This window comes from Rhinolophus hipposideros (assembly GCF_964194185.1).
Source record: "Rhinolophus hipposideros genome assembly, chromosome: 2".
Classification (NCBI taxonomy): Eukaryota; Metazoa; Chordata; class Mammalia; order Chiroptera; family Rhinolophidae; genus Rhinolophus; species Rhinolophus hipposideros.
Genome location: NC_138048.1, coordinates 103175937 through 103189238, shown reverse-complemented (window position 1 = coordinate 103189238; position 13302 = coordinate 103175937). Strand labels below are relative to the sequence as shown.

The following is a 13302-nucleotide window of genomic DNA, read 5'->3' as shown; positions in this document are numbered from 1 at the left end:
TGCTCATCAAAAAAAAAATTGAAAGACATACTAAAAGAAAAGTTTGAAGAGACAGAGCAAGCATCAGAACTAGGCGCAGATATGGCAGGGATGTTAGAATTATCAGACCAGGAATTTAAAACAACTATGATAAATATACTAAGGGCTTTAATAGACAATGTAGACAGCATGCAAGAACAATGGGCAATGTAAGTGAAGAGATGAAAACTCTAAGACTAAACCGAAAAGAAATGCTGCATCAGGAATGAAGAGTGCCTTGATGGGCTTCTTAGTACACTGACACGGCTGAGGAAAGACTCTCTGACCTTGAAGATATCTCAATAGAAACCTAAAAAACTGAAAAGCAAAGGGAAAAAAAGACTGAAGAAAACCCCCCACAAAACCCAGAACAGAATATCCAAGAATGGTAGAACAACATTAAACATGTAAAATACGCATAATGGGAATACCAGAAGGAAAAGAACGAGAAAAAGAAACAGAAAAAATATTTGAAACAATTTTCCCAAAATGTCAAACACCATAGTACAGGTTCAGGAAGCTAGAGAACACCAAGCAGGATAAATGCCAAAAATTATACCAACACATAGTTTCTAACGACAGAAAATCAAAGGACTGTTTATTCATCTATTGATTTTTATTCATTGTTATCGGCACTTACACATTTGTTCCCCAGTAGAATTTCACAGAGGACTACACAAAAATAACAAATTACAAAAGACTTCATAGAATTGGAAGCCAACTCAAAGTAAATACTTGGTAGGGATATTTTTGACCATGTTAAATATACTTTTGATCAAATCAGGGCAGGTACAAAATGGGACCCATGAATGGAGCCTATGAGTGAAGCTCACCACTGCTCAACTTTTTTGTCCATAACAAACTGACCGTGAGGCCCCTCAGCATCTGGGGGCAAAAGGGCCAAGTACACAGGGGTCTCTGCTCCTTCTTCTGGGCTCTTGGTGGCTTTGGGTCCCGCCATGTCGGTTCTCACTCAGCCTAGACAGCAGGCATTCAGGAGGATCTTGTCCCCTCTCCTCTGCTCTCTCAGGTTCCTGGCATGGATTCTGGACAGGATCGTGACACCAATCTTTGTCACCCCATGTGCGGAATTAGGCCAGCCCTCCTTCTGGTGTATTCCATTCCTCGTGTCTTCCACGAACTTGTTCATGAGCCCCACCAGCTCCTCCTCGCTGATGGCCTCATTTCTAAATTTCTGCTGTAGTTCTGGGCTGCAGGGTTTTTTTTTTGTTTGTTTGTTTTGTTTTTTGAGATTTCATTGAGGAAGGGGAACAGGACTGTATTGGGGAACAGTGTGTACTTCCAGGCCTTTTTTTCCAAGTCAAGTTGTTGTCCTTTCAATTGTAGTTGTGGAGGGTGCTGTTCAGCTTCAAGTTGTTGTCTTTTCAGTCTTAATTGTGGAGGGCACAGCTCAGCTCCAGGTCCAGTTGCCGTTACTAGTTGCAGGGGGCACAGCCCACCATCCCTTGCGGGTTTCGAGGATTTGAACCAGCAACCTTGTGGTTGAGAGCCCACTGGCCCATGTGGGAATCAAACCGGTAGCCTTCAGAGTTAGGAGCACAGAGCTCCAACCACCTGAGCCACCAGGCCGGCCCCTGGGCTTCAGCTTTTAAGAGCTCTGAGACTCACCCTGCTAGACACATTCACCACTCTGCCTAAAATGCAACAGAAATCGTTACGTAGGAAGGCGCACACAAGAATGGTGATATTTGGGACAGCACTTACCTTGTAGGAGGCCGTGAGGGAAGGAACAGAATGTATTTTTGGTATACATTGGGCTTTACTTGTTTTAATATTATAAGTAATACTCTTTTATTTCTAATGTTGGATTGAAAGAATCTGGTCATTCTTTAAAATTACAGGAATGAAATATTTCCCTTAAAATTAATAAATAAGGAAAGACAATGAGAAAAGTTCTGTGAGCCCAATACCCAGAGCAACTAATGAAAATTATTTAAAAACCCCAACTATTTAAAATGCATGGAAATGGTCCTGAAGGCACATACAATAAATGAAGAAACATTTATTCTGGAAAATCTAGTATCTCTCAGAAAGAACAAAGAGTCTGTGGTATTTAAACCATGACCAGCTCGCTCCTTCCCACTTTCCCATCCCAGTGCAATGGAAACTCCGCTCCAGGAGGGTGCATCAGAGATCACAGGCCTCCCTCTCCCCCAAGGTTTATGGTATCTTCCCAAGATGTATAGGACACCAACATTTCTCATCCTGCCCAAGCTACTTGTTGCAGAGAGGTTCAGTTCCTGGAAAGGGTATCCAAGAGGTGAGGGCTTCCTTCTTCCACTCAGCCCTCGCTTGTGGGACAAAGGCTCTGCCTTGTTCTGGGCATGCTGAGAAGACTGGGTTCTAGTTTTCCCTTGCCTCAGCTTGTTTGTAAGGCAGAAGTATCACACAAAGAGAGGCAAGCTGATAAAACCAGAGACGACTGCCTCTGCCCCCAACTCTCAAAGCAGAAGTGTCACTCAAAGAGAAATATGCCACTATCCCCACCCCTACCTTCAGATCTGCGGCTCAGAGATTCTGCTCAGGGGAAAGAGGAGGGACAGAAGAACACAGAGGTCTGAGCTCTTCCAAAAGGTTGTGGTTTTATTTGACACAAAGTAGGAAAGTTCAACCCTAAGAGCATTCTGGAAAACAGTGGAAGTTGTGGTAAAAAGTAATTAGCAGGAGATTGATAGCTTCATTGGAGACAAAAACTAAATCATATAAGTCAGCAAGTTTGCCAGAGAAAGCTAGAGGTTTTCTTTCTTTTTTTTTTTTATAATCAATAATATTTTAATAACTTTTTATGGTGACATATGGTAACTAGACTTAACACGGTGATCATTTTGTAATGTATAAAAATATCAAATCACTATGTTGCACACTTAAAACTAGTATAAAATTGCATGTCAACTAAAATTAAAAAAATTTTTTTTTAAATTTATTGAGGTGACAGCTAGAGGTTTTCTTGTAAGAAAAATAGCATAAATGGAATCACTTTAAAGTGAAGCTGGATCTGCGATCCTAGAGGAACTGCCTTGTGTCTTACTCCTCAAACCTTTGGAATGTTAGAACAATGCAAAATAGCCTTTGGACTGGGCCTAAGGCAACACTGTGTCCCAAAGAACTGTTTGCAAAGATAACAAGAAAGCAGGTATGATGACTACTGGATTGAAAATTAAAGGCATTGTTCAGAATTGGCGTCACTAGGTTAGCTAGCTGCACCAATAGAAATGCCTTCCTTCTATTGATGTAATTGTTCCCCTTTCCTTTCCCATCAATACCCTTAGTATTGCCTCCTAATCAGAACACTATTTGGGTTTCTGCCTGATTCAGTGCCTCCTGAATAGCTATTCCTTTGGATCTCAAGAAAATGTGTGTTGCCTGTCACTTTGGCCTTTTATTTTTAGGTTATCAGTTAATTATTACAACGGTTTAAACCAAAGAAATAATAGTTTGTTTTATCAGAACACTGAGCATGTTGAAGGGTAGTTAACATGGGCCTGGAGTGAAACAGTACAGAGTACAGAAATTCCTACAAGCTTTGCCAGTGGCTCGGCTTTTCTCCTGCAGGACTTTCACGAGGGCAAGGAGCATGCAAAGAGTACAGAAAATGCCCAGAATCATAGACACTCAAGAAGGCAGGTCCCTCGGAGGGTTTGCAGTTCTCCAGAGATAGCTGACGGCCTATTGGAGAGCTGAGATGTAGGAAAAGGCTTTGGAAAAATGCAGTAGAAAACCTCTTAGGATCTGGTAAGTGATAATAAAGGGGCAAAGCATGGCGACCTGGTGGGTGGGTGGGTGGATGGTGGGGTCAGTGACCAAGGTAATTTGACAAGTGTCCTCTGGAAATGTTTGCTTTAGAAGAAGAAATTTAAGGGAATGGAGGACATCAGGAGGTGGAGAGGCAGGAGAACAAAATGTGTATCTGGAGCTCCGGGAATGTTCTAGGTGGGTGACAGATTTTTAGGGTCCTGATGAACTGGTGGTAGTGAAGGCTCCACAAGTCTGAGTCAGATCACTCAGTGACAGGGAGAGGAAGGGAGAGGGCTCCGCATGGGATTCTCAGGGAACTCCAACGTGAGGGGCACCAGCAGTTACTGGTCCCTGAGGAGCCTCCTGAACAAAGACCTGAAGGAGAAGAAAGGGCCGCTTGTGCAAAGACCTGCGGGACAGAGAGCACAGATGACCCTGGAGAAGTGTGTAAAGAGTCCTGAGGGCGAAGGGCAGCTGGCCCAGTGGAGACACATCCAGGAGGCCAGTGCAGCTGAGCAGGGAGAGGTGGCAGGGCCTATAGATGAGACCAGAGGAGGCAGGGCCAGATCAGGCCAGAAACACCACAGCTGGGTTCCTCGTCCGTCACTCACCTTGGGGCTTCATGAGAGGCAGTAGCTCCGTGCAGACATCTCGGGTACCAAAAAAGTTTGTTTTCATCGTCACTTCTGCTTGAATATGAAACGGTGTGGGATCACCATCTTTCAGGGGAGGAGTAGCTATGTGGTAAAATTCCATATGATGATATAAAAATGGTGCATGTGAAATCTGGTGAATTGAAAGTAATGTCTGGGTTTAGTTAACAGTATTGTGCCAATGTCAAAGTCATGGCTTGTTCATGCTGTAGGGTGTTGTAAGATGAAACCATTCGGGGAGGCTGGGTGAAGCATGCAAAGTGGGGGTGGGGGTGGGGGTATTGTGCACTGTGGTGGCCAGGACAATCAGAGAAACCACACGAAATGGAGTTCTGGGCTCCAGGGCTGTGACTTCTGGACGAAATAGCCTGCCTCCCTTCCTCCCTCCAAGGAGGGGATGAATGTTCCAGAAAGTTTACTAATGCCCTCGTTCCCAGTCTGCCCCTTCTGTGATGTACTTTGGGCCAAAACAGAACACACCCCTCTTTTGATCCCACCTCTGAGCCAAGCAATGGAGAGGGGTGAGGTGTGCTTCCCCCAAAGCAACACTGGTTGATGGTGATCAATTGGGAATTTGAGATTGATGACAGTTGAACTGAAGAAACTGTTTTGGGAGAACCCTAAAAGGTGAAAGAGTTGTGCGGAGTGGTTATCCTGGCCTTGGGCCCACCATCCACTGCAGATGAGGATGGTTGCTTTTTCCTAAAATGCAGTGAAATATTTAGACAGGGTAACTTCTTCTGAGGATATAGATTCCCTTGGTTTCTTAAGAGAAATTAAGACAAATAGGTCCTGTGATTAAGAAAAATAAGTCCTGTGATTACTTAGGTTCCTCCCCGTCATTCCCAGTGTGCCCCCAAGTGGAGGGAAAGTTTATGAAGCTCTTACTGTGTGTCAATAAATTGACACACAATAAATTGACAGCGTAGGCGTTTATTTAACCTTTACATAATCTGTTTGCTAAGGGCCTACATTTTGGTTTTGTCCTAGGTTGCAGTTAATAGGTGACATATGAGTATATAATTAGGTGTCATTTTTAAGGTATTAAGGGACAAAAGAGCTTTGTGATCCCAGCATACATTTCCAAACCAGCAGCTGAGACGCTATTGTCTTAAGACATTGATATTCCTCTGGTGAGAGTTTAAAAAACAAATTCTAACAGGAAGGAAATTGAGAGCCTTGTTGAAGGGCGAAGGGCGGAACTTATAAAGGACACATACTTTTAAAATAAGGGCCCTGCCTTTGCTTTCAAGGGTTATCATTTTTCATTGTCAGCCTCTAAATCACTGAAGAGAGAAAATAATCACGGCAGCAGTGGCACCTTTACAACATGGAGCGCTTCTGGGAAGGGACGCAGAAGACTGTCCCCGAGGCACATTGGGCGCCAGGCTTGGTGTTGCAGCTCTAAGAAGCTTCTCGTCTCTGCAGTGGGTGGTGCTGGCCTCACTTACAGGGACTCACCAGAGGACACTCAGAACCTCCACTGTGATTTCAACATGTTTGTGTACGTGTATATCAGTACATTTAACCTTCACAGCAACCCTTGTACAGTGGAGGAAACTGGTACAGTATGATGTAGCATTTTGCTCAAGGTCATGCAATAAGGTAGCAGAGCCAGGGCTTTTTGTTTCGAGATGTTTGTCTTGAATGCTTTCAAACACGAAAGCTGAAAGAATAGTACAGTGAACACCCATATATCCATCGAACTAGGTCCAATGTTAAGACTGTTTTACTGTAGTTATGTGTTCATCTTCCGTATATATTTTGCTGACTGTTAACGCTGCAGACCTAATGACACTTCATTCCTACATAAATAACACATTCACATTGAAGAGACTAGACAATAATTCTCGTGTCCACTGATACCCAATCCATAATCCGTTTGCCCCAAGGTCTCAGATTATCTGACGGACGTCTTTCATACAAGTGCCTACTCACATTTCACACTTGGCAATTTTTCCCCACCCGTGTGTGGCATTTAAGGAGAACAGACCAGATGTCTTTCCGTCACAATGTTGTTGTTATACTAGAGGCTGGTAAACTAAAGCTGACAGGCCAAACCCCGCCCCGCTCATTGGTTATTGTGTGTGTTAACTTTAATGCTCCAACAGCAGACCTGAGTAATTCCAACAGACTGTGTAGCCTACAAAGCTGAAAATATTTACGGTCTGGCTCTTTCTATGTTTGTCCACCCTTGGGTTATACTGTCCCTTCTCTTGACCTAACTTTTAGGTCTATTAGATTCCTGAGCAGGTTCAGCATGTAAATAATCTACACGATGAATCTGTAGAAAGAACCATTTATTCATCTACTGATTTTCAGTAATTACTGTCATCCATGCCACTTTTTCTCCCCCTACATCACAAAAGAATTAACAAGACTCACAGAATTAGTAGCCAAGTCAAAGTGAGTTAGTGATAGAAATATATACATATTTTTTGAATAGGGATATTTTTAACGGGGTAAGTATTCTTTTGGTCAATTAAGGACAGATAACATCATGGGACCCATTAATGAAGCTATGAATGGAGGTCACCACTGCTCAACTTTTTTCTCCATAACGAACTGACCGTGAGGCCCCTCAGCATCTGAGGGCAAAAGGGCCAAGTACACAGGGGTCTCTGCTCCTTCTTCTGGGCTCTTGGTGGCTTTGGGTCCCGCCATGTCGGTTCTCACCCAGCCTGGACAGCAGGCATTCAGGAGGATCTTGTCCCCTCTCCTCTGCTCTCTCAGATTCCTGGCATGGATTCTGGACAGGACCGTGACACCAATCTTTGTCACTCCATATGCGGTATTAGGCCAGCCCTCCTTCTGGTGTATTCCATTCCTCGTGTCTTCCACGAACTTGTTCATGAGCCCTACCAGCTCCTCCTCGCTGATGGCCTCATTTCTAAACTTCTGCTGTAGTTCTGGATTGCAGTTTTTAAGAGCTCTGAGACTCACGCTGCTAGACACATTCACCACTCTGCCTAAAATGCAACAGAAATCGTTATGTAGGAAGGCGCATGCAAGAATAATGAATGTCCAATTTGCTGGGATTTTGGACCAGGAAATTTCCCTTTGAGTAACAAATACCAGTTTGCTATGAGCATTAATGAAGACTGCCTCTGAGTGAAGGACATGAAACAGGCTTGAAAGCTGTCATGCCCATAATGTCTCAGAGGATGTCAGAGGAATGGTCTCACGGGAGGGCAGTGCCCAGAAGTCCCATGAGAAAATGCAAATGGTTTATATGGGAGCACGGGAAAGGGAATGTAAGGCGAGACTCATTGCACTCAGGAGTAGGGAGCCTCTTTTCCCCTAAGGTCCCCATTTTGGGGACCACCTGAGGCCTTACAGTCCTTGTATAGTGCTCCATCGATAGATGTCTACTGACCAATAAAGAGCTCATTGGTTTGTGGATGGCAGTTCCAAGGTGAACGGAGAGTGTGTGGTTTGGAAGGTTGCCCGGATTGAGGAACGTAAAAACCAATCAGTTCAGTGGGATGAATTAAACGCTATTTTCTCTATATTTGGGTTTTATCAACTTGGGAGCACTAACTAATGGCATGACAATATAATCAACGAGTGGGCAGTGGAAAATGGCCTATTAAAGGGATGCCCACATGAGCTGCGGCCCAATGCAAGTCATAGGGGAATTTAGGGAGGAAATTAATGCAGGACATGCTTATGCCCATCAGAAGGGCCACTTCCAGGACTTGGTAACCAGCCAATGGATATGTTGGTATGTTTGTCTCAAGTGACCATCTGGGTCCCTAAGTGCACGGGAGCTGCAGCGATGCAGAGGTGGGATAATTGTGGACATAGGACTCTTGTACCCTCTGAGGCACAAAATGCCAAGGGCCATTCTATCTACCAGCAAGAGACAAAGACTACAGATGGTTATAGGGGAGATTTCCTGAGAGGCAAGCCCTGCAAAGCTGGCAAGTCGGGTTGAAGGTTTTAGGCTGGGAAAAGACGACACACGATGCCTGGACAGGCAATGCACACCCGGAAGTCAGTGCACGTGTTCCAGCAGTAGAACAAGACTGGCTCAGAAGACACTGCACCAAAGCTTTACCTTATCCTCAGGGCAGCAGATTGGTAGGGAACTGGAACAGGCAGTGGAAACACTGGCTGTCTCAAGCATGACGAGATAAAGGTGTGAAGGGCTGGCTTACACAGATACATGAGCATGTACTCACACTCAACATGAGGGGGGCCAAGAAGATTCCCTACTGGATAGATTTCTGCTTCTTGGGGAGCCAGGAGAAGAGGGGCTCGGGAGGATGTTGGGGTGATGGCACAATTCTCCCCCATATCACCTCAACTTTGTTTTCCTATCTGACCTGATACAGTGGCCCCAGGACCAGAGCTGCAACTGTGGATACAGGAAGCAGGGATACTTCCTAAGCAAGAAACTGTAATTACGGTTTTAAACCCTCAGGTCAGAATTCCTAAGCGCCTATAGAGTGAACTGTATCTTTACCCCAAATTGGAGTGGCAGCAAACAGAGCTGCACAGGTCTGGACCTGTGCTGCAGCTCATCCTGTACGAATGGGAGTGGACCAAAGGGAAGGCACCGGTTAGACCAGTATCCTTGCGGCCAGTCAGGGTTAGCACAGTGGCTGAACTTCATGTCCCTTTGATAGGTGAAAAAGTTTGGGTAAAAATCAATATCAATGGGGAGAAGTCAGAATGGTAGCTGAGGGTAAAGGAATGAATAAATGAGTTATGCAACAAAAGGGATCCAATATTACGGTGGTGTCTCTGGAGGCTCAGAGTAAGAGATGATATCGTCTCTTAGCTCAATGCGACCGGTCGCCTGAAAGGGTGACGCCATGTGCTGCCAAGAACACTCCTGTGTTTGGGACCTGACAAGGTTGAATGGGAGCCTGCGAACCTGAGTGGCATGGCTCTGGGAGATACGGTCATATGAAATGGTTATGAACTGAAACAACTGGAATGTTCATAGCCATTTTATTCATAACAGCCCGAAATTGCAAAGAACCCAAATGCCTATCCACTTACCGAACAAACTGCTGGTACACAATAGAGACGGATGTCAAAAGCATTCTAGACAGGGCACAACTCTAGTGACAGCAGGCCGGTCAGTGGTTGCAAAGTTAGTGATGGGAGGAAAAGAGAGTACAGAGGAGCACAAAGGGAGCTTTGCGGGGTGATGGAATGTTCTCAGCTTAGTTGTGGTTATTACATGACTGTACAAAATGGCCAAAGCTCACCAATTTGAACACTAAAATGGGTGCATTTTATTGTATGTAAATTCAATTAAAAATCATCTATTAGTTCTCCATTTCAGAGTATAAGCAAGTCCTTAAAAAAGCCTGCACAATCCCCTCCTATCCTCACCATCCCTTCCTCTCACCCGCTCCACTCACACCGACCACACGACCTTTCCACTTCTCTTACCCAGCCACTCCAAGCGGGCCAGTCACCAGTCTGTGAAATGTTTCTGTTGTGAGACAAGCTAAGGACAGCCACTGAGAGTAAGCAGTTAGAAAATTTAATAGCAACTGGCATTGCTGGAACATCCAAGAGCATGGTCCTTTTTCTAGTAATTCACCGTTAAATTTCCCCAAAGTACACGAACTTGACAACTAGGTTAAAAATGGTATTCGTGAGTCAGACTCTGAATGTGGCAAAGTTTTAGGAATAAAATTTTGCTTTTTCCTCCATATGTATGCACAAGAGTGATATGATGATAATCTATGTGAGTCAAAAGTACTCTGTCCATGAGTATATAATAAATATTCTAAGTGGTAAGGAAAAGGGTTCAAGGAAATATTAAAACAGGAATATGAAAAAATGACCAATATGCCACTCTAATATGTATCAGCCATGCAAAAAACTGTCCACTTCTCAAGATACACATTGTTTTACTAACAGGGAGTGAATCAATAGCCTTAGGTATAAGCCAACCAATAATTTCCTTACTTTGCTTCCGCCTTTTCTCTATAATAGTCTCTTCCCAAACACCTGCCAGGGGAGCGTTCCTAACCACTCTCACTTTGGAGCTTCCCAATTCAAATAGTTTTCCCTCAAATAAACTTAAATTTTGGCATTTCTCAGTTAATTTCTTAAGAATACTAAATAGTTCTGCACAAATAGTTCCATGCTAAATAAAGAATAAGCAGCAGCTGATTAAGGGGAAAATCAAATGAGCACCAAAACATACAAAAGTATGTAATGGCCATATAGGGTGGGTTATCTGTTCCTTTAAATCTCTCCTTACCCCCCGCACTGGCTACTCCAAATGTTAGGCGTATTTCTGGTCCTACTTCTGTATCTATTATATAAATTCTGTACTGAAATGTGCTCAACCGTCCTTTTGCTGGAAGAAAGCCTTGGCGGAGGTCCAGGGCGTGGCCTGTGAAAGTAAAGGATTCTGTTTGGCCAAAGAAAGTTTTGGCCCTTGGCCCAGGTCTGCTTTAAAGTCTTGAATATCCTGTCTGGTAATACTATCGTCTACTTGGGGGTCTTGGTTCAGCCTCCATAATCTGTGTTAACAATGTGACTGTGGTGATGTTACCTGGTATCAGCTGGAGCTCTGGAGGGGCTGGAGAGTAAGGTTAGCCAAGAGGTCAGTGGGCCACATCTATGAGAACAACCCCCAACAAAAACACCACACATGGCTTGGCTGAGCTTTCCTGGCTGGCAGTACACACATGGTTGCTGGGAGAAATCCGTGCTGTCTGTAGGACTCCACTGGGAGAGGACAACTGGAGGCTCCAGGCCTGGTTTTCCTGGACCCTATCCTATGAGACTTTTCCCACTGATTTGACTCAGTCTATATTTCCTATAATATACTGTAATTTTGAATATGACAGATTCGCTGAGTTCTGAGTCCTTAGTGATTACGGCACTTGAGAGTGGGCTTGGGGGCCTTTTGAACTTATAAAGACCAAATAATATTTATCCCAGATGTATGGTTGGTTTAGCATCTAGAATTTACACTATATCAGTAGACTAAAAAAAAAATCCACGTGATCAGACGCGGAAAAAGATTTTAGGGGGCCTGATGAACTGGTGGTAGTCAGATCACTCAGGACAGGGAGAGGGCGGGGGAGGGCCCCTCATGGGATCCTCAGGGAACTCCAACGTGAGGGGCACCAGCAGTTACTGGTCTCTGAGGAGCCTCCTGAGCAAAGACCTGAAGGAGAAGAAAGGGCTGCTTGTGCAAAGACCAGCGGGACAGAGAGCACGGATGACCGCTGGACAAATGTGTAGAGTCCTGAGGGCGAAAGGCAGCTGGCCCAGTGGAGACACATCCAGGAGGCCAGTGCAACTGAGCAGGGAGAGGTGGCAGGGCCTGTAGATGAGACCAGGGGAGGCAGGGCCAGATCAGGCCAGAAACACCACAGCTGGGCTCCTCATCACTCACCTTGGGGTTTCATGAGAGGCAGTAGCTCCGTGCAGACATCTCGGGTACCAAAAAAGTTTGTTTTCATCGTCACTTCTGCTTGAATATGAAACGGTGTGGGATCATTAGCTTTCAGGAAAGAAAGAGAATAGAGTTACTAAATAGTAGCCATGTGGTAAAATTCCATATGATATAAAAAAAATAGTGCACGTGAAATCTGGTGAATTTTGTATAAAATTGGCGTCTAGTTAATAGTATTGTGGCAATGACAATTCCTCTTTTGATGATGTTCTGTAGTGTTGTAAGATGTACCATTTGGGAAGGCTGGGTGAAGGGTGAACAATGGGATCTCTGTGAACCAGTCTGTGCAATGTTCTTATTTAATAATCCATTCAAAATTCACCCAAGTGCCCTGAAGTCCAAACTCAAAACTCTGACAACCTGGAAAAGATCCCGAGGAGTCCAAGCCAAGGAAACGAAGGTCACTTGGCTAGGAAACAGTCCCCATTACCCTGGTACTCTGATCTAGTGGGACTCTGTCCCCTATCTCTACTTCCCTCGGGAGGCATTCTGCACTCCATAGGCGCGAGAAGCCCCATCGCGGTGATTCCCCGACAGGTCCAGCCCACCGTGGCTGGAGGTGCTCGGGGCTGCTGCTCCCCTGAGACCAGCCCCTTACTCTTGAAGGCGATGCCCGCGTTGTTGACCAGCACGTCCAGGCCCCCGTACTCCTTGCGCAGGAAGTCGCGCAGGGCGCGGATGCTCTGCAGGTCGTCGATGTCCAGCTGGTGGAAGCGCGGGCTCAGGCCCTCGGCCTGCAGCTGCTGCACGGCCGCCCGGCCCCGCGCCGCGTCCCGCGCCGTGAGCACCACGTCCCCCGAGAACTGCCGGCACAGTTCCCGTGCGATGGCGAAGCCGATGCCCTTGTTGGCTCCGGTCACCAGCGCCACGCGGCTGCAGGACGACATGGCCGGGTGGGGGACAGCGGACCAGGGGTGGTACCGAACGCCGCGGAGCCCCGAGGCGCCTGTGCGAGGTTGGGGGGGCCCGCGCGCCTTTAGAGGGCGCAAGGTGCGCGAAAGCGTGGCGCACTCCCGGGGCGGTGCTGCCGAGCGCGCAGGCGCAGGTCCCACCCCCACGCGGGGCGGAGCTTCCCGGGAAACTGCCCCCGCCGCGCAGGGTGCGGGGAAGGGCGATGGGGGGTACGCAGAACGGGTCCGCCGAGGACTGAGGCTGTTGCAGGCGGCTGCCCGCCGGTCAGCAGAGACCCGTTTGAGCCGTCACGTGACTTGATACGTTTACACCGAACCCTAATCCTAACCCTCATCCTAGGTTCTCCAAGGGTTTTCCCTCGTATTCCCCTAACCAAACATTCACAGTCGCGCTTGCAGAAATGGGGCATTTGTACAGACGTTTCCCCCACTGGTGTTTTAAAAAGAAAATCGCTGGAATTGAAGTCTTCGGAACTGGGGTTGAGGAGTCAGCTGGGGAGAACATGGCCAGAGATCAAGTGTG

The 13302-nt window shown here is 46.1% G+C and overlaps 1 protein-coding gene and 1 pseudogene across 2 annotated transcripts; both read right to left on the bottom strand.

Annotated features, from left to right (window-relative positions):
* Positions 1–847: 847 nt before the first annotated feature.
* On the bottom strand, positions 848–4530 carry LOC308510330 (carbonyl reductase [NADPH] 1-like; annotated as a pseudogene). The gene is made up of 3 exons: positions 4382–4530; positions 1648–1669; positions 848–1255 (listed from the first exon to the last, which is right to left on the bottom strand). The product of its transcript is annotated as a carbonyl reductase [NADPH] 1-like (transcript).
* Positions 4531–6710: 2180 nt separating this feature from the next.
* On the bottom strand, positions 6711–12891 carry CBR1 (carbonyl reductase 1). Its single transcript, XM_081027381.1, has 3 exons — positions 12467–12891; positions 11809–11916; positions 6711–7396 (listed from the first exon to the last, which is right to left on the bottom strand). The coding sequence occupies exons 1-3, from the start codon at positions 12753–12755 to the stop codon at positions 6960–6962; spliced, it is 834 nt and encodes a 277-aa protein (XP_080883507.1). The 5' UTR covers positions 12756–12891; the 3' UTR covers positions 6711–6959.
* Between the last annotated feature and the right edge of the window lie 411 nt (positions 12892–13302).

What these genes read in the sequence shown, in the direction of transcription:
- CBR1 (XM_081027381.1), bottom strand. Translation starts at nt 12,755, where the DNA reads ATGTCGTCCTGCAGCCGCGTGGCGCTGGTGACCGGAGCCAACAAGGGC. An exon ending in CGCGGGCATCGCCTTCAAGA is followed by an intron (nt 11,917 to 12,466) that starts GTAAGGGGCTGG and finishes CTTTCCTGAAAG; the next exon opens with CTAATGATCCCACACCGTTT. An exon ending in GCCTCTCATGAAACCCCAAG is followed by an intron (nt 7,397 to 11,808) that starts GTGAGTGATGAG and finishes GTTGCATTTTAG; the next exon opens with GCAGAGTGGTGAATGTGTCT.